Raw genomic sequence first — 21,790 nt, forward strand, 5'->3', positions numbered from 1 at the left:
ACTGTTATTGTTTACTGAGGTATGAAAAGCATAACATTGAATAATGCCAAAAACTACCAAAAAGCCTAAACCCAAAATCTTAGATTCTTCTATAAAACAACAAAAATATCAGTAATGAAAAATTATACTGTACAGTATAACTGAAGAACTTAAATACATGTTCAAATGCTTGTATCAAAATAAGCTACAAGTGGTAGAAAGCAATGAAAAATTACAACTATATTTTCTACTGTTTTTATGTTTAGATTTTTTAAAATTCACAAACACACATATTATGATATAATACTGATTACTGACCAAAATTAAAAAAAAAAAAAACACCTTGCTATAAGCACATGGGAAAACACAAAAACAAAAACCTATGGTTCCTTTCCCTTCCCTATGGAAGGCCACAAACTCATCTGTCATCTTCACAAGGGGTGGGAATGCAGATGGCATGTTAATAGTGTGCTTGCTGGGAACAGACGGTTGAGTTAATTAATTTAAGTGTTGCCCAGACATACAGAATTGACCAACACAAAGCAGTCAAGGATAATGAGGCAGAGACTAAGAAGACAGTTATAAGACTAGAAGACTGAATACCAACAGGGGATTGAGCAAATAAGTAAATATATCAAGGGTAACAGGAATCCAGATTTCTCACTGTAAGAAAAGGAAATTAAAAATATGAAAAGACAAAGACTAGAAAATATCCATATGGATCCATATTAGAGGTATTGATAAGAACTCATGGTCTTTAATAGATAAATAAATATATCTTTGTATATATTTATTTTCCCAAACATATGCAGGTAAACAAATATATAAGACTGTCCAGCTCTGTTTCACAAAAGGGCCTGGAAGCAATTGCACCCCTGCATTCTCCAAAGAGCACTACTTGGGTTACACCCAGTGTCGATGAGCATATCCAGGGCCTAGATATTACATAGGCTGGGTGCAGTGGCTCACACCTATAAACCCCGCACTTTGGGAGGCTACTGAGCCCAAGAGTTCAAGAACCCTGGGCAACAAAGTGAAACCTTTGTTCTACTAAAAAAAATAGAAATAAAAAAAATAGTCGGGTATAGCAGCATGTGCTTGTAAGTTCCAGCTACTTAGGAGGCTGAGGTGGGAGGATCACTTGAGCTCAGAAGTCGAGGCTGCAGTGAGCCATGATCATGTCACTGCACTCCAGTCTGGGCAACAAAGTGAGACCCTGTCAATCCATTTCATCCATCTGTTTGTCCATCCATCCATCCATCTATCCATCTATACATTCCTGCATACTTTTCACAAATAAAAGGAATAAACTGAATATAAAAAATGAAAACTCTCTAGAGAAATGGTTGATTCCAAGGTTGGGGTAGGGAAAGTACTAGATAAGCATGGAATATGCTGTTGTATCGGAAAGAAGGAAATGCTCAAAGAATGATAGGAACAAAGCAAAAAGACACAGAGACAGCTTAAATGGGCTCCCATGAGCCAGATCTGGAATAAATTAAACATTAAGATAAATGACAGTAACTAATTATAAATCATTAAATAAAATAGAAATCACATATCCACCTCCTATAAATTAAAAAAAAGGAAGAAATAAGAAAGAGACGGATGGGTAGGAGTTCAAGGCTATAGTGAGCTATGACTGTACCACTACACTCCAGCCTGGGCAACAGAGCAAGACCCTAACTCTAAAAAACATATTAAAAAAATAAATGAGGTAGAAGAAAAGCCTCTCTTCTATGTTATAAGCCAACTACTAAATCCAAAAGGAAAGGCAAGATTTAAAATGGGCAACTCATTGCAGTAACATTGATTCAAGTATTACGTATTAGTGAATACAAAAACAAGTGGGTGACAGCTTGATCTGAAGTAGAGTATTTACTTAGTGTCAAAATATTCCCCCACAAAACACTTATTTATTTATTAACTTTATAGTAGAAAAACCTAGCAGATACCATACTAACCAAGGGATAACAGTTAACATCTAGAGTAGTGGTAAAAATCGACACTGCCTCCTGATAAAATGCAGTAAGAAAACGACACCTTTACTTCTTTGATAGTCATACTTAAAATGCATAACTGGGATCCTAAACATGACAAAACATCAGTCATATCCAAACTGAGGGACATTCTATAAAATAATTGATCTGTACTCTTCAGAAATGTCAGTTATTAAAGATTTTTTTTAAAAAAGAAGAAGACTGAAGAACTGTTTCAGATGGAAGGAAACTAAAGATACCTGGCAATGAAATGCAACAAGTAACCAGAGGTTGGATCCACAACTTAATTTGAATAAAATCTGTAGATTAGATAGAACTGAATCAGTATTATTTTCCTGACTTACATGACTGTACTCAGGTTATGTATAAAAATGCTTGCTTTTTTTTTTTTTTTTTTGAGATGGAGTTTCACTCTTGTTGCCCTGACTGGAGTGCAATGGTGAGATCTCGGCAACCTTGCCTCCTGGCTTCAAACAATTCTCCTGCCTCAGCCTCCCAAGTAGCTAGGATTACAGGCACCTGCCAGCATGCCTGGCTAATTTTGTAAAAAATACCTTTTTTTTTTTTTAAGGAAATACTGAAGAATTAAGGGGTAAAAGGGCATGATGTAAGTCACTTAATTTCAAACAATTCAGAAAAAAAAAAACACACACAGAGAATCATAAAACAAATATACAATGTTAACAGTTGGGAAACCCAAGTGTCAAAATATGCTCACACAAAACATTTAATTTATTTATTATAAAGGGTATATGAAAGTGAAGGGTATATGAAAGTTCTCTGTTGTCTTATAAGTTTTCAGGAAGTTTGAAATTATTTTTAAAAAGTGCTTTCTATTTCCTTTCCCTGAAATTCAAGGCTGTAAGGCCTCCAAGTCATTCTACTAAGAAAACATTCTAGGTAGATGACCAGAATTTCTATAGACTAAAGGTCAAGTCATCACCTGCATTCTCCAAAACCTGTCATTACCATTTTGTACCTGGGTCCCTGCAAAAAGAGAAAGACTTCGAATAAGACAAGACAAACTTTACTTATAACTTAGATGTTTCAGATTAGAGCAAAGTTTCTAACTCCATGCTACTGATACTTTGTTGAGGGAAGAAGGGTGTCATCCCACGCACTGTAGCGTGTTTAGTGGCTTTGCAGACCTCCACTGACAAGATGCTAGCCGTACACTCCACTGAGTTGTGACAATCAAAAGTATCTCCAGATATTGCCCAAATCCCCCATGGAGGGCAAAAAAGCTGCAGGTTGAAAGTCACTGGATAAGAAGGTCCAAAACTACCAATGCAGTTGAGCACAGTGGCTCATGCCTACAATCCCGGCACTTTGGGAGGCTGAAGCAGGATAATCGCTGGAGCCCAGGAGGTCAAGAGCAGCCTGGACAACACAGTGAGACCCTGTCCCTACAAAAAATTAGTCGGGTGTAGTGGGCCTTGCCTGTGGTCCCAGCAACCTAGGAGGCTAAGGTAGGAGGAATACTTAACCCTGGGGGGTCAAGACAGCAGTAAGCTATAATCACATCATTGTACTCCAGCCTGGGCGACAGTGTGAGACCTTACCTCAAAAACAAACAACAAAAAGACTCTGCCAAATCTATAATCATAAGTCACAAAGAATGTATTTTTCTGAGTCTGCAGACCCAGGATCCTCAGCAACCAGTCTTTTTTTTTTTTTTTTTTTTTTTATCTATTAGAAATAGCTTCTATAAAGTAACAAAAACAGGCCGGGGGCAGTTGCTCACGCCTGTAAAGCTAATACTTTGGGAAGCCGAGGCAGGCAAACTGCTTGAGACCAGGGGTTTGAGACTACCCTGGGTAACATGGTGAAAGCCCATCTCCACCAAAAAATACAAAAATTAGCTGGGTGAGGTGGTGCACACCTGTGGTCTCAGCTACTTAGGAAGCTGAGGTGGGAAGATCACCTGAGCCCAGAGAGGTCAAGGCTGCAGAGAGCCATGATTGCACCACCGCATTCCAGCCTGAGAGACAGAGTGAGACCCTGTCCTAAAAAACAAACAAACAAACAAAAAACAGAAAATCACAAGTATTGATAAGGATATGGATAAATTGGAATCTTTGTGCATTGTGTGTGGAAATGCAAAATGGCACAGCTCCTGTAAAAGTGTGGCAGCCACTATGGAAAACACTATGGCAGTTCCTCAAAAAATTAAAAATTGAATTAAAATATGATCTAGTAATTCCATTTCTAGGTATATATCGAAAAGAACATAAAGTAGGATTCCCAAAAGGTATTTCTGGCTGGACATGATGGCTTACACCTGTAATCCTCATACTTTGGGAGGCTGAGGCAGGAGGACTGCTTGACGCCAGGAGTTCAAGACCAACCTAGCCAATACAGAGAGATTTGATTTCTAAAAAGAAATATAAAAAAGGATTTCTATGCCTATGTTTATAGCAAAATGTAGAATATACAAACAATGGAATATTATTCAGCTTTAAAAAGGAAGGAAAATCAGACACATGCTACATGAATAAATTCCGAGAACATTATACCAAGTGAAAGCTAGTCAGAAGAACATGAATACCATGATTCCATTTGTGTGAAATACCTAAAGTAGTCAAATTCATAGAGAGAGAAAGTAGAATGGTGGGTGCCAGGAGCTGGAGAGAGGGGGACAGTGAGGGGTTGTTGTTCAATGGATAAAAGTTTCCATTTAGCAAGACAGAAAAAGTTCTGGAGACTGGGTGCACACAATAAAAATTGTTAAGATGGTAAGTTTTAAGTTATGTGTATTTTACTACAACTTAAAAACAATTTTTAACGCCAAGAGCAAGCTAAGTACCTTAACAAGATGATGGTAAGTTCACCTGATGAACTGTGTATATATGTATTATATATATATATACACACATATGTATGTTTAACATATGTAAATACATGTATACACAATTCAGTAAGTGAACTTGCCATCATCTTATCAAGGAACTTAATTTGCTTCTGGCAGTCATATGAATAATGTAATGAGAATATAGTTCTCGTTATTCTTCTCATCCAAAAGCCTATAAAGTATAAAGCATAGCTTTTTAAAAATACTAATCAATAACAGCCCTAGAAAACAAGAAAAGAGTGCCTAACAAGGAAATTCTTTACTGAGAGAAAGCAGACAGGACCAGGGTTCATATCTTCTAAGATCCATGTATTAGTAAGAGTTGTTGTGCACACAATCCTGGGGTAGCTCCAGATCAGAATCAAGGATACAAGGTGTGGGAGAAAGCCACGGGCAATCATAAGAAGGATTACTAAGGGATCTGCAAGTGGAGCAAAATGTCCCATTCTCTGTCTGTGCTGAGCTGAGATAGCAATGACATCAGCCCCAGATTGAGGTGAGGAGCATGGGTACTGAGCTCTAGGGAGCCACCTGATCTCAGAAGGTACTGAAATTTCCACAAGCAGGAGATCCTAATTCCTACAGTTACTGAAGGCCTATTATAGTGAACAGGCAGATAACCAGGGAGTCTCAAACAGAAGAAGAGCTAAACTAAGATTCATCAAACATCTAAGGAAAACCAATCAAAACAAAAGAAAGTTGCCAAAATAAGAAAAGAAGACCACTTTAAAAGCAAGATTATTTATTTCCTGAAGAACTAAGATGACACTGAAAAAAAATCAGAAACAGTTTAAAATAGCTTTTGAAATTAAAAAAGACAAGAAAAGAAAAAGAACAAAAAATAATCCTCAAACTGACTACTAATAAAGGCATACAAGTTAAAATAACATGGCACCCTTTTTTTTTGTTTCACTGGATTGATATATAATTAAAAGGATTGACAGAATTGCAAAGACAGGAACTCTTCCACAGGTAAGATGGTGGCATAAATTTTAAGTATTTTAGGGTATCTAATTTGGCAGAATCTACATTAAACATGCACATATATTTTGATCTAACAGTTTCATGTCTAGGAATCCATCCTACAAAATACACATGTATATTAAGAAGCATGTACAAAATAGGTATTGCAGAACTGTTTTAATGGAGAAAAACAGAAAATAAGCAAAATATTCATCAAGATGATTTTGTACATTTATTAACTACAAGATACTAATAATTAATGCTATAGAATGTTAGAAAGGTATTTTTAAAAGTGAAATAGACCTATTCATACTCACATGACAATATGCACAAAGTGTATTAAATGAAAAAAAGTAGAACATGTATATATACATATGTAGCAGAACATATATAAAAGTGGAAGCGATCTCAGATATATATATGCATCAATTGTTTTTAAAGGGAGAGATATTTACATATAAAGTTAGGATTGATAGCTACAAATTAAACTGTTTACAGTTAACCTATGGAGAGGAAGGTAGGTGGGAGTCACAGAAAGAAACTTTCATTTTTAGTTTAAAATTTTTTTGTGTTTGAGATGGAGTCTCCCTCTGTAACCCAGGCTGGAGTGCAGTGGCACAATCTTGGCTCATTGCCACCTCCGCCTCCCAGGTTCAAGTGATTCTCCTGGCTCAGCCTCCTGAGTAGCTGGGATTACAGGCACGTGCCACCACACCCGGCTAATTTTTTTATTTTTGGTAGAGATGAGGTTTCACCGTGTTGGTCAGACTGGTGTCAAACTCCTGACCTCATGATCTGCCCACCTCGGCCTCCCAAAGTGCTGGGATTACAGGCTTGAGCTACCATGCCTGGCCAATTTTTTTTCTTTTAAAGAGACAGGGTCTCAGTCTGTCACAGCAGCCTCAACTTCCCAGGCTCAAGCCATCCTCCCATTTCAACCTCCCAAGTAGCTGGGACTATAGGCACATGCCACCACACCCAACTAATTCTTTTTTTTTTTTTTTTGTAGAGATGGGGTCTCACTATGTGGCCCAGGCTGGTCTCAAACTCCTGAGTTCAAGCAATCCTCCTAGCTTGGCCTCTCAAAGTGCTGGGATTATAAGGGTGAGCTATCACACCCATCCTCACAATTTATTAATTGTACTTTATGACTAATAAAAAACAAATTTTAAAAGTATATCAGACCTGGGCAAGATTACTGCATGCTCAGTGTGCAGGGAACTCTCTGATTTAGGTCAGGTACAAGTTTATAGTAGAAATGGTAAAAATTCATTCATTTATTTGGGGTTCATGGAGCAATATTGTCTTATAAAGGGTAATGAGACAGAGGCACTTGAACCACCTGCCTGTATAACTGTATCTCCTAAGCTTAAACTGTAATTATGTTTCAGTAATTGCCTAATAAGGTGATAAATGAACACCTGTAAGAAATTTGTTTTGTATCATTAAAGGTAACTGCTCTTGCAGTTCTCTCTTTTTAGTTTTTCTCTTGTGTTTTAAATTTACACACACACACACACACACACACACACACATATTTTTTTAAATTATGAGTTTAAAAAGTCTCTGAGATTGCTTCCACTTTTATTTTACATTTTACTTGTTTAATAAACTCTCACTTCTTAGAGATTCCAGGGCATTCTCAAGTCTACATGCTCAGCAAGAAAAAGCAGTCAAACACAATGATCCTATCACACCAGCCTCATCAATTGACCATGCAAATTTTTATCAGGCCGTACATATATTTTAAGCTATTAAAATTTGCACAACATTTACAAATTATTATCTGTAACTGTCTCCGGAAATCTGAATAACACAAAACTCTGGGAAAAAAAGACAGAGGGAGGCTACTATGGTCCCAAACAAGAGCCTTTCTTAAACTTTAAAGACCAAGAGCCTGGCAGTACTGCTCCTCTTTCCTGAGGTCAAGCATTCAAATTCAATAGACAAAATTTAAGTCAAAAAACACTAGTAAGAAAGCAGTACCAGATGACTCACACTGAGAAACCAGGCAAAGATTTTGAGAGCTTTAATGGCAAAGGAGCAGAAAACCTAGGCCAGACATTTCACCAATTGGCCAAAATTTAATAGTGCTTTGATTCTGTGAGAATGGGAAAAACATACACACTGTCTCCAGTTTGCCTCCTAGTCTCTATAACACTGCCATGCTACAGGTAGAATGGCTTTATAAATAGACTTAAAAGTTGGAAACTGATGACAAGAGAATATCAGATTAGAGCTCAACAAAGTCAAACTAGAAAGAGCCAAAAAATTAAATTAAAAAAGCACAGATGGTATATATATATATTTATATGGAGAGAGACAGAGAGAGAGAGAGAGAGAGAGAGAAGATAGATATAGCAACCTAAGTCAAAAAAGTAATCTATTTGTAGTATCTGAGTAGAAACAAATGGGAATAGTGTATGTGGCAGAGACTACTATTTGACCTTCAATATCCATTCTCCACTTCTTCCTTTAGTATTATAATCTCTTATTCTTAGCCAAGCACATGACTGATGGCCTCGATAAAGACTGCACCTCTCAGATGCACGTGTACTTAGGAACAGACAGTAAGATCTGGTCAATGACATGTGAGCAGAAATGATACATACTAATGGTATCCTAAATAAGAATGGGATGTGACCACTACTATTCCTTTTCCTGTTCCTGCTGGTTGGAATATAGTAAAGTAGGAAGCTGAAGCAGTGATATTAAACTATGAAATAGAAAATACATATTAAATATGGCAGAGCACAAAGACAGAAGAAATTTGGGTCCCTTGCATGATGATGCATGTGCTTATTACTAAATCTCTTTGTTACATGAGAGAAATACAGCCCCCTCATTCAACTAAGTAATATTCACTACGACAGCATTGTTAATCCCTGAGGTGCCATAGCATCCCTTATAGATTACCTGTGAAACCTATACTTCTATCAGAAAAGGGCTTGCCCACTGAATGCAGATCACCCACAAACTGTGCTGCCATTTAACAAAACACTAATATGTGTATACTTACCCACACTCACAAACTGTTCTTGCATATGAGTTATGGTCTTCTGTGAGTTCATTCCTATGAGTTCATTACCTAATAATTTACACAACTCCATAAAAAAGGGCCATTTAAAACTCTTAATACTTACCGACACATTAGCACTATCACTGCTTGCAATCTCAGCTGCCTTTTCAATAATCTGTTTAAAAAAATTGAAAAAAATAAATTTTGGCTCTCATATTTGTAGAATTTTAAGTGTAAATGACTAACTTGTAGTTAGACTACATAAGATCTAGCATTGCTATGCTTTATAACAGAAACATGAATTTTAAAAGCAAAATCATGCTTTGCCAGTGCTTTAAACTCTTGACAACAGGGAAACGATGGTATTGCTGTAAGGGATTATGACTCCTAGGAAGCACTAAAATTGTCTGTAGATAAAATAAGTAGCAACTAGCATATATATGTCAAAATTTTTTTGAAATATAAGTAAATGTATTCTAGCAAAGGAAATGCAAAAACATGAAAGAGTTACTAAATTGTAGAATAAACTTTTGTCATTACGTTTTTTTTTTCTTCAATTAAGACACCAAAAATAGAAGTAATGACAAGGGAAAAGTCTAAAAATATGTTAAAATTCATTAAGTTCAAAGCGGGGGGACTCATTTTGCTAAGACAGAAACCCACTTGCCCAGGAGGAAGATCAATAAGTAAATAATTAGATCAGCTGGGTGTGGTAGCCCCCACCTTTAATCCCAGCACTGTGGGAGACCAAGGAAGGAAGATCACCTAAGACCAGGAGTTCAAAACCAGCCTGGCAACATGGTGAGGCCTTATCTCTATAAAAAAAAAATAAGTAAACTAAAATAGAATAAATAAAAATAAAAATATTTTAATGTTATAATTCCCATCCTATTAAGAGTTGTCAGAATAAAGTAAGATTATGGTTATTCAAATTAACCAATAACCATAAAATTAACCTGAAAAGCAAAACATAACACAAATTATTACAACAAGGATTATATTAAATAAAAAGAACAGGACTTAGGGAAGCTTTCACTTTTTACATCTGTATTATTTATATCATAATAACCATATCTAACTTGTACAATTAAAAGAAATCAGTAAGAATATACATATTTACACATTTTTCATTTGTTTTTGAGATGGGGTTTGACTATGTTGCCCAAGCTGGCCTTGAACTCCTGGGCTGAGGCAATTCTTCTACCTCAGCCTCCTTAAGTATATGAAACTAAAGGCTACTGTCCTTGGCTTATACATATTTAAAGACTAAAATCTCTATTCCAAATTGATATTCTTCAAGAAAGACTCTCCAAGGGATCAGAAAGACAAAGGAAAAGTTTAATGACCATTTGCAGATGACTGGAGCATTGGTGAAATAAAACTTCTCTTGAAATATTCTATTAAAGATATTCTATTTGCAAATACAGAAGTCTGTATTTGTAAAAGTGCTTCAAAAAGCATCTCATTTGAGCCAAAAGAGCCTATAACTGTTGAACACACATCTAGCTGAACATGATAATAGTCACAGCTAGGACTATTAAATGTATCATGAGCAGCTATGGCTTATGGATACATTTCTATCGAAGGAATAACTAAAGACACTACATAAATATATTGATGAGTCAAAATGTAGCTTTTTCTACTTAGTGTATACTAAGGTATATGGTTCTTGCCATATCGAAATTTCTATTATAATAAGCACAAAATTTAATTTGGTTTTAAATTATTGCTCAGAAAAACATGTTTAAAAACTTGAAATAAAAAATTACTCCTTAGATGGATAAAATTCAATTAAAATGAAAATGAAGAAACAGTGAGTTACATAAATTTAATTTGCATAATACTTTAAATGTATAGGTAGATTAATTTAAGTATTTATAAAGTATATCAATCTTTAAAGGTAGTTTGTTCTCAAATGGATTTAGGAAATTAAATAAACTTCCAGTTTATTTTCTGAACATTTTTTTCCCCCAGAGACAGGGTCTCTCTCTGTTGCCCAGGCTGGTGCACAGTGGCATGACCATAGGTCACTGCAGTCTCAAATTCCTGGGCTCAAGTGGTCCTCCCGTCTCAGTCTCCAGAGCAGCTAGGACTATAGGCACAAGCCAACACATCCAGCTAATTTTTAAATTTTTGTACAGACAGGGGCCTCTCTAAGTTGTCCAGACTATCTTGAACTCCTAGTCTCAAGTGATCCTCCTGGCTCAGACTCCCAAGTTGACAGGATCATAGGCCTGAGCCATGGTGCCTAGCTCCTATTTTCTGAGAATTTGTTCAAAGATTTCCTCATAAAAATCAACACTACCAGGTGCAGTGGCTCTCACTTGTAATCCCAGCACTCGGGAGGCTGAGGCAGGACAATTGCTTTAAGCCAGGAATTTGAAGCTCAATAATTGTGCCACCACACTCCAGCCTGGACGACAGAGAGACACCTCATTTTTTACAACAAAAAACACCATGCCAAACCTGAAGATAAAATATATGACAGATCAGCTCTCTTAGCATGTAAATTACCATAGCCCTATATTTAGCCCCCATTAGATAATCTCCTTATCCCCAAGACATGCAGTATGTAAATTAAAGAAATACATTTAGAAATGAAGTCCTTACTGTAGATTCTATAAAATAACTACATTAAGGAAGTCCCACTAACAGAAATCTTCAGCAAAAATCAATTGTTCTTTGAATATGAGTTCTAACACAGCAGTGAGTATACCTTTAATATCTGAAACAACATGCAGGGCATATTTCATTGAACATTTTATATATTCAGAGTTACATATGAATATATTTATAGTCCTTTTAGGGGGCCTGAGATATTCAAAAATATCTCAGAACAATTAGGACTTCTTCATTTTATAAATAGGAAACCTGAACTCCAGAGTTGCCTTTTCTTTCTTAGTCAGTGATAAAGCCAAAACTAACAGTTAAGAGGGCTCCCTGCTCCATGGTCTTCCCACTCAACAAGGCTGGCATTGTATGGGAAGTTTTGAAAGATACTGATAGAGCTTAAACTATACACAGATAGAGCAAGCAGGTAATCATTCAATTATTTCATGCATAGTGACCCTTTAAATAATTAGCTTACCTTATCGAAGGGAGGGTAATAATAAGGTTGTTTTTTATTCTCTGGAAATTTAATATGCAAAGCTGTTGCATTTTCAATATATGGATTTGTCTGAACAGTTCCCATTGGATTCAGCATTTCTTCAAGTTCATCTAAAACATGCAAATAATTTTGATTCTTAAAAAAAAGTCTTTAAAACTAAGCTTAAAAAAAAAAGCTGCAATGGATCTCCTCCCATGAAAATTACCTTAGAAGGTTTGTCAACTATGGAAGTGTGACAGACAATTATAACAGTAAGCCTCTAATTTTCTGTTAATGCTTGGAACAAAATTTCAGTATGAGTCTGCATATATCTTTAAAAATTGAGAAAGTTAACAAAACTGAATGGCTACTTTACCTCGTAATTCAAATTTAGTTCTCAATCTTGAAAAGACTTTAATTGGAACTGCTTTCCCTCCATTAAAACTATGTGGCCCATAGAAACTATAATCTCATCACTACATATGGACTTCTTACATGTAATCCTGGTTTTCATGGTTGTCACAATAACCAAATTCGTATTTTAAGTCATCAATGACATTCTTCTTATCAAATCTAATGATAATGCTCTTTATTATCCTGTAACTGCTGACACAAATACCTTTTCTGGGAGTCTCTGGAATATTCCATTAAGTGGCACTCCTTTTACCTCACCAATTGTTTCTTTTTTCAAGGTACTCCTTCCTTTCCTTTTCCACCACCCTAAATATGGTCCATTCATAGAATTGTGTATGGGATTTTAGAATTTCAGTATAGTTAGAAAACCCTGGAGTTCACATTATATAAATTTTTTATTTCACAGGTAAGAAACTCATGATGAGAAAGTAGGAGCACAATCTAAGATCTCCCCTCTCCAAAGTAATTTTTCTTTTCTCATACTGACTGTAGTACAGTTATTCTCTCTGTACATCCTAAGGAAAAAAAAAAAGATTAGATCTATTCTGTTTTGGTCTAATGTCTATAAAGTATACACATTCATAATTGTCTCCTAAAGCTGGAAAATCTTTACAAGTTTTAGTTTCTTAATTCTTTGCTCATCTTTTTAAATATTTTCTCATCTCACAGACTCAATTTTCTTTTTCTTTTTTTGAGACAGGGTCTCTGTCACTCAGGTTGGAGTGCACCGGCTTACTGCAACCTCCACCTCCCAGGCTCAAGTGATCGTCCCACCTCAGTCTCCTGAGTAACTGGGACCACAGGCGCATGCCACCATGTCCAGCTAATTTTTTAACTTTTGGTAGAGACAGGGTTTTACCATCTTGCCCAGGCTGGTCTTGAACTCCTGAGCTCAAGAGATCCACCCAACTCAGTCTCCCAAACTGCTGTAATTATAGGCTTGAGCAATCACACACAGCCCAGACTCAATTTTCACCTGGATGGAGGCAAGTCTTTTTTTTATCTTATTGTTTTTTAGAGACAGGGTCTTGCTATATTGCCCAGGTTAGATGCAAACTCCTGGCTGATCCTCCTGCCTCAGGCTCCTGAGTAACTGGGACTACAAGTACACACACTACTGTACCTGGCTTAATTCTTATAATTTATACACCTCTAGAAATGATTTCTCAGCAATTAACAGTCTCATACTTCTGCTCTCTAGCACTATTATTCTTTTGTCCTAGCAAATGCAACCTAACTGAAGTCAAATTTAGTATTTTAGTACTTATTAGCCCCAAATATAGAGGTAATCCTTTAACCTTGTTCAAAAGAGATCAGAAAAAAAGGCATTCTTTTTCTGTGTGTATAGGGAGACAGAGTCTCACTGTGTTGTCCAGGCTGGTCTCAATCTCCTGACCTCAAGTGATCCTCCTGCCTCAGTCTCCCAAAGCAATGGGATTACACATGTGACCCACCATATCTGGCCAAAAAGGCATTCATATATACTACACATGGAGAGTAAAAATTGATACACTCTGTTGGGGAGCAATTTGTAATTTATCTATTCTTTGACTCAATAAACCCACCTCTAAGGAATTTATCTCAGATATACACCTGTACATAGCAAGGTTATTCATTATAGTAGCACTTGAATTATCAGAACACAACTCTGCTTTAAAAAAAAAATTTGTCTAACAGTCCAGGCATGGAAGGAAAAAACAGTTCTCTATGTAGATAGATATGGTGAATAAAGCAAGGAGCAGAATATTAGGCAGAATGTGCTATAAGTATAGGGAGAAAGACAAGTTTGTATTTCCTAATGCATATATAAAGAATTCTGGAAAGTTAGGAAAAAAAATAAACAAATGTGATTATATACCTTGTAATGATGACCTAGGGACTCTAGATGATAGATTATTTGTAGTTCCTTTGCTTCTTGTTTGCCCCTACTGGGTTAAATGTGATAGTTCTAGAGTTGACGTATGCAGAACTAATTGTGTTCATTTACTATTTTTTATCATACATTTTCTTAGAGATGAAGTTAGATTCATAGTATTATGCCAAGTTAATACCAGCAAAAATTGTAATTTTTACTAAAAATACTAGTCAAGTTGGTTGGTGATTCTTGAGCACATGTGTGAGTCCAAACTAAGATTTTCAAGAAAGTATAGTATTTTGCTGCTGTATCTTCTTGCATTGTTAAAGTTTAGTTCCTCATAAGAAATACGTCAAATAGGCTGGGAGCAGTGGCTCATGCCTGTAATCCTAGCACCTTGTGGGGCCAGGGAGGTGAAAATCACTTGAGCTCAGACATTCGAGACAACCTGGGGCAACACAACGAAACCCCGTCTCTACAAAAAATAAAAAAAAATAAAAAAAAAATAAAAAAAAGCCGGGTGTGGTGGCATGCGCCTGTAGGCACAGCTACTTGGGGGCTGAGGCGGGAGGCTCACTTGAGTCCAGGAGGTCAAGGCTATAGTGATCTGTGTTCACTACACTCCGGCATGGGTGACAGAGTGAGACCCTGAGTCAAACAAACAAACAAAAAGAAAGACATCAAATATACACAGCTCTCCCACGTTTGGGGAATAACATAATTAGTGAAAATTATTAGAGGTACATGCTGGAGAGAATAGAAGAATATGGGGGGAGACACACACACACACACACACACACACACACAATTAGACTGCAAAGAGTTTATAAATATGTCAGTAAATAATTATCTAAAAATAATTTCTCAGGTGACAACTGCTAATACATGAACATTTTCAAATGTTACTTACAAAGCCATTAATTAAAAAATTCGAATTGAAATTAGTTCACAACTTTACTAGATACATTAACAAACTATAAAGACAGGTAAAAAGAAAAAGAAAATCACTATTATAATGCAAGATTTACACTAAAACTTCCAACATTTGAGAAAGCAGTATAGACCAATGGAAAGATTTGAATAGTCTTTCATTCAAATCTCATGTTTGAACCAACTATGTAAGACTAACTTATTTTCTCTGAGCTTCACTTTTCTTATCTGTAAAAACAGAAATAAAACCGTCTACCTCATTTGATGAGGGTATTTTGAGTAGTATTTGAGAACTAAAGGCGTGTGGAAGGTGTTCCACTTACCTCAAATTTCAGGCTAAAGCCCTAAAGAAAAAGTGTTTTTATTATTTCTCCCATTTTACAGAATGTTCCTTCTACTAGTGAAGAAAGTTAGCACAATTAGGAGCAACGAAGGTTATTATAAAGACGACACTATTCCTTAGGAGAATTCCTCAAAAAAAAAAAAAAAAAAAAGCTGAAAGCAACACACATTCATTAAAATAAGAAATATATTCAGAAATAATCCCCCACTCTGTGCCTGGCAGCACAACTCAAGGAGTCAGAAGTTCAGACTATTTCATTCCTAAATATGGAGATGCATAAGATTTAAAGACAAAACTACCCATCACAAAACTTAAAAGTTATGTCCCATGGCCAGAATAGACAATCTGTAATGAGCTAAATGAATAATTTGTTAATACTAACTTGTTGTTAGCAAAATAGTGGTAAGTTATTTGTTGGAAGTATGTTTAAAGTACTAACTTGTTAAAATAACCTTTTAAAATACAGGCCTGGCACGGTGGCTCATGCCTGTAATCCTAGCACTTTGGGAGGATCGCTTGAGGCCAGAAGTTCTGAGACTAGCCTTGGCAATATACTAGACTTTGTCTCTACAAAATAAAAGTAAATAATAAATAATAAAATAAAACATAAGCCAATTTTAAACCAAAAAAATTTTGTAATTTACTCAGAAACAAATCATTTTATGATAATATTAAAATAATTTGTGTAAATCTGTTTTAAGTAACAATATAAAATAATAGTCTTATTTATTAAATTGAGAGAATGGTGATTCATAAAGAAATATTAACTAGTCCACATGCCAAAAGTTAGTTACTGTTTAACACTAAGGATAAGGATGTAAATCTTACCTGGAAATGAAGACCAGCTGTGTAATATTATGTCTCCAGTTCTCAATTGTCCTTTAAAGTCAAAAACCATTGTATTTACCCACGCTACAGGATAATGCTGTTGAAAAAGATACCACTGCATAAATATGCTAATAATGAACTTTAAGGTGTAAACATGTGCATGCCCTTTGTTTCAATAATGTTAGTTCTAGAAAGTTCTAGATGATTTCCAAAATAATCTTCTAAAATGTGAACAAGATATACATAGAAAAATGTTCAATATTTTTATTATGTTTAAGAAGAACCTTAAAACCCAATTAATATTTCATAATAAAATAGTATATGAATAAAATGGAACATGTACTATACAGCTTTGTGAAAATGAGTTTTTTTTTTTTTTTTTTTTTGAGACAGTCTCACTCTATCACCTGGGCTGGAGTGTGGTAACGTGATCTCGGTTCACTGCAATCTCCGCCTCCCAGGTTCAAGAGATTCTCTTGCTTCAGCCTCCCGAGTAGCTAGAATGACAGGCACCCGCCACCACACCTGGCTAATTTTTGTATTTTAACTAGAGACAGGGTTTTGCCATGTTGGCCGGGCTGGTCTCAAACTCCTGACTTTAGGTGATCCATCCACCTCAGCCTCCCAAAGTGCTGGAATTACAGGTTATGTATGAGCCATCATGTCCAGCCAAAATGAGGAATTTTTAATAATCCAAGAAAATATATGTAATATCAGGATATATGTTTTAAGAGCTTTCAGCCTACATAAATCTCAGTGTGGAAGGAGATAATGTCTCTAGGTATATAATATATATATTATATATTTATATTATATATATTTATTATATATATACCTAGAGATAATGTCTCTAGATATATAATGTCTCTAGCTATATAATAAATATATATACCTAGAGACATATATCTCTAAAAAGGAGCCACTGAGCTGATAGGACATTTTTTTTTTAACTACAAATACAGCAGCTGATAGGTCTTTTATACAAACATTTAAATAGATTAATTTTGCCACAGTGTATCAAAAGCCTTATAAATAATCAAACACTGAGGATAATTCTATATCAAGGATGGAAAAAAATACTAAGGAACTAACTCTTCTATATGACTTTTTAGTCATTAAAAGTTATTTTTAGGTTTTCTTTTTCTTTTTTTTTTTTTTTTGGAGACAGGATCTCACTATGTTACCAAAATTGGTCTTAAACTCTTGTCCTCAAGCCATTCTCCCACCTCGGCCTCCCAAAATGTTGGGATTACAGGCGTGAGCCACGGCACCCAGTCCAAAAATTATGTTTAGAAGATTATATGATGATAACTAGAGGAAATGTTTATATTCCCATGTTAAGAATAAAAGAACACAAATTCATATAGATAAAATAGTAGCTAGGTTTTAAAAATGTATAAAATAATGACCCTATCCCCGCCAAAAAGTTTTCAAAAAACCAAGAAAAAAGTGAAACACTTGACTGACAACATGGAAGATGAGAGTATGACAACAGGTCCATTCTCTTATATCCATAATTTCAACATCTGAGAAGCTCTGAAAACTGAAGGTTTGTTCATAGTTCATGTGACAGCAAAAGTGGCCAGAGATGGCAAAAAGCTAACGACAGTCACATATAGTGTGTATATTCACATATTTCACTCCAAATATTAACATGCTTGATGACACATTTATGCCCCAGACCCCGCAAGATGTTGAGTCAGTTACAATCAATTATCTTTCTAAAATGTACAAAATTCTGAATTCTAAAACATATCTGTCACATGAAACTTCAGTTGAAAGACTGCAGAACTGTAAATTTTTCAAATATCATCATTCTTTATATCTTAATTATTACATATGTAATAAAACACTTATAAAATAAATCTGCCAAAAAAATGCATGTTACAAAGAGCAAGATTACAAAAAAAAAAGCATGAATATAAACATAAATGCATGAACATAAAGACATAAACATGGAAATTTCTTACCTTCTTAAAATCAGTTCTTAAGGATCAAAGTTACCTAATATAATTTAACTTACATTACTCAATTATTTCAAACAGTTTTAAAATTATTCCATTATATAAAACAATCGTCAGAAGTTAGTATATCATTACCACTTTTCCAGCTTTCCTGATGGTCTGATATTTAGAGGGATTAATAGTTTTCGTTGATTTCTTTGTTTTTGCTTTATCCAAAACTGCATAAACAGCAAAACATAATCGAGCCATTCTTGGTAAGTCACAAGTATTGATATCAAATTCCAGTGGTTCATTCCAAATATGATCATTTTTCCCTGATACCTCAGAGCTTACGACTGTTTTACACAGGAGCTCAGTACCATGAAAAAGACCAGCCCTGACATGAACCTGTAATGAAGCAGACAAAAACAAATACAAAGTCATGAATACTGTACCACTAAAAACATCCCTCTTTTTTTAAATGTGTTTCTACACTAAAAACATCTCTATTTTGGAGAAGGAAGGAACATACTGGAAGAAGAAGCATGCCAAGTTTTAAAAGCCTATTTATCTACAGAACCACTAGACTGTAATTAACCACTATACTGATCACTAAAGTGCAGTTAGTCTAATCTGTTTTTCACTTGCTAAGTAAACAAGCTACAAAATCACGTACTGGTCCAAATGCCAGGGTGCTCAATGGTTTAAACAGGTCGAAAGAAACCAAGACAATAAGTATAAGCATACTATCATATGCTTACCTACTGACTTCATTTACTTAAGGTCTTGTCTTACTCTTCTCTATATGTAGAAAAGAATGAATAGATGTGATGGCTCCAAAGTTTATTTCTACATCTAAATAATTTATGGATTTGTCATACTCACACTAACTCAAGAGCTAACAAAAGATTCTAACCATATCTATGATTATCCTTTGTTTTTCCCTAAAGGCCTGGTCCACAGTGATGCAAGGCATCTGTAAGATGTCCCAGACAATTTTACTCATTTGCAGTTTTTAAAAATGCATGACCTAATTATCACCAACTTAAAAGTCAGGGCAAAGTAAAGCTAAAAACAGTAGCAAAACACAGAAATCGACCCAGTGATTTACTTTTAAGGTCAAAATTTCTTATACCAGTTTATTCAGATGTCATATTAGCACACAAGATTACTCAATAAATATTTACTAAATAAATGAATACATATGTGGAATTGTTTAGGCTTATCTTTCATTTTTCAAAAGCTTATAAATAAAAGCTTTTTTGGCTAGTTAAGAGCTACCACCCCAATTTTTGAAAAGGAAGATAAACACCCAAGAATATCCATATGCTTTTCATCTATAGATATTAAAACAGTAATATAAAAGTTTAAATACTGATGTAATCAGCAATTTTAATTATAAATATTTATAATAATGAGTTTAAAACCTATTAAAATAGGCTGGGCGCTGTGGTTCACTCCTGTAATCCCAGTACTTTGGGAGGCCGAGGCAGGCAGATCACGAGGTCAGGAGATCGAGACCATCCTGGCTAATACAGTGAAACCCCGTCTCTACTAAAAATACAAAAAAAAAAAAGCTGGGCATGGTGGCATGAGCCTGTAGTCTCAGCTATTCAGGAGGCTGAGGCAGGAGAATCGCTTGAATCTGGGAGGTAGAGCCGAGATCATGACACTGCACTCTAGCCTGGGCGGCAGAGAGAGACTCCGTCTCAAAAAAAAAAAAAAAAAAAAAAACTATTAAAATAATTACAACTATGTTGTGCTGGCATAAATAAAACTGTAGGTTAGTAGGCCAGGCACATCATAATATAATTTTAAAAAGGATGACTTACTTAATAAATAGTATTCTTACATCTAATTCCAGCAAAATAAACACAGATAGATTAGACAATTATATATTTTTAAATGATTAGAAGCTAAAGAAATATTAAAAAGCTATCAGAATAACTGTTGAAGCTGGATGATGGGTTCATGGAGGTTCATTATACTATTCTACTTTTGTGTATATTTGAAACTTTTTAAAAAAATAAAGCTAAAAGAAAAAATGGTTATTCTAAATACAGATGGATTATAATAACATGATAAATATTCAAGTAACAGGGGTTACAAAGGATACTAAAAGTAGTTGTAGTAAATCCTCAAGTCCCTAGGAATTTACATCTGAACATATCATCTAATTCCCTTCAACTCCAGATAAAGGGGTAATTCTTCTAGTCAAATCTCCTGGTCCCATATTGCTCCAACTTCCCAAGTACTGAGATGTTGCTCCTTTGCTCCTCTGCATTGGAAAAATCTTCCTCTCCAGCAGGCTATAAACCTGTGCAAGTCTCTCTCAAATCAAACTCAAACAAAAATCTACCTTAGAAGCTAACTAACCATAATCATCCATGTTCTTTCTACCACAGTGATAATGGTACCAAGAGCTTCTCAGTCACCTGTCTCCTACTTTCAATTCATCATGCACTGTATAAAAGAAAAAGCTGATTTATGGTGTAACCTTACATAAAGAACAGTATAACACAAAATACTATCAAAATACTATACTATAGCAAAACACTATCAAAAGCACGGCCAAGTATGGCGGCTCACACCTGTAATCCTAGCACTTTGGGAGGCTGAGGTGGGTGGATCACTTGAGGTCAAGAGTTCAAGACCAGTCTGACCAACATGATGGAAGACCATCTCTACTAAAAATACAAAAATTAGCCAGATATGGTGGACAGCACCTGTAATCCCAGCTACTCGGGAGGCTGAGGCAGAAGAATCACTTGAACCCAGGAGGCAGAGGTTGCAGTGATCCAAGATTGCACCACTACACTCAAGCTTGGGTGACAGAACAAGAGTCTGTCTCAAAAAAACAAAAAGCATGTTCACCTGGTAAACTGTGTGAAGAATACAAATAAAAGTAGTTTATAGGCTGGGTGCAAGGGCTCATGCCTGTAATCCCAGCACTTTGGGAGGCCGAGGCAGGCAGATCACAAGGTCAAGAGATCGAGACCATCCTGGCCAACATGGTGAAACCCCATCTCTACTAAAAATACAAAAATTAGCTAGGTGTGGTGGCATGTGCCTGTAGTGCCAGTTACTAGGGAGGCTAAGGCAGAAGAATGGCTTGAACCAGGAAGGCAGAGGTTGCAGTGAGCCAAGATTGCGTCGCTGTACTCTAGCCTGGCGACAGAGTAAGATTCATTCTCAAAAAAAAAAAACAGGAGTTTATAGTGGATGGCAGCAATATTGGTGATTGTTGTCCCCTTTGATTAAAGGGGGACAAATATTAAAATCAATGATATTTGATTTTAATTTTATTTTATAATGTTACCTTTAAATATTTTTAAATACCCCAGAAAGTATCATAAAAAGGCTGGATATCTAAATGTAAAACCCTGTATACAGACATAACAGGAAAATGTCCACAGTCAATCCAAAACTCATTAAATGAAAGCATGAATGAAAACAGCGTTTTTTTTTTTAACTTTCATTTTAGGTTTGGGGGTACGTGTGAAGGTTTGCTACATAGGTAAGCTAGTGTCACAGAGGTTTGTTGTATAGATTATTTCATCATCTAGGTATTAAGCCT

At 35.5% G+C, this 21,790-nt stretch overlaps 1 protein-coding gene across 2 annotated transcripts in view; it reads right to left on the reverse strand.

Annotated features, from left to right (window-relative positions):
• PIK3CB (phosphatidylinositol-4,5-bisphosphate 3-kinase catalytic subunit beta) overlaps window positions 1–21,790 on the reverse strand; it is a 170,471-nt gene that overhangs the window by 48,498 nt on the left and 100,183 nt on the right. For both annotated transcript variants that reach the window (XM_064378740.1, XM_064378741.1), the window contains exons 9-12: window positions 18,370–18,621; window positions 16,271–16,367; window positions 11,901–12,031; window positions 8,937–8,987 (exon numbers count right to left, since the gene is read on the reverse strand). In XM_064378740.1, coding sequence (XP_064234810.1) covers window positions 8,937–8,987; window positions 11,901–12,031; window positions 16,271–16,367; window positions 18,370–18,621 — 531 coding nt within the window. The remainder of the gene's footprint in view (window positions 1–8,936; window positions 8,988–11,900; window positions 12,032–16,270; window positions 16,368–18,369; window positions 18,622–21,790) is intronic.

This window comes from Aotus nancymaae, unplaced genomic scaffold (assembly GCF_030222135.1).
Source record: "Aotus nancymaae isolate 86718 unplaced genomic scaffold, 86718_ANA_hifiasm-v0.15.2.pri h1tg000019l, whole genome shotgun sequence".
Classification (NCBI taxonomy): Eukaryota; Metazoa; Chordata; class Mammalia; order Primates; family Aotidae; genus Aotus; species Aotus nancymaae.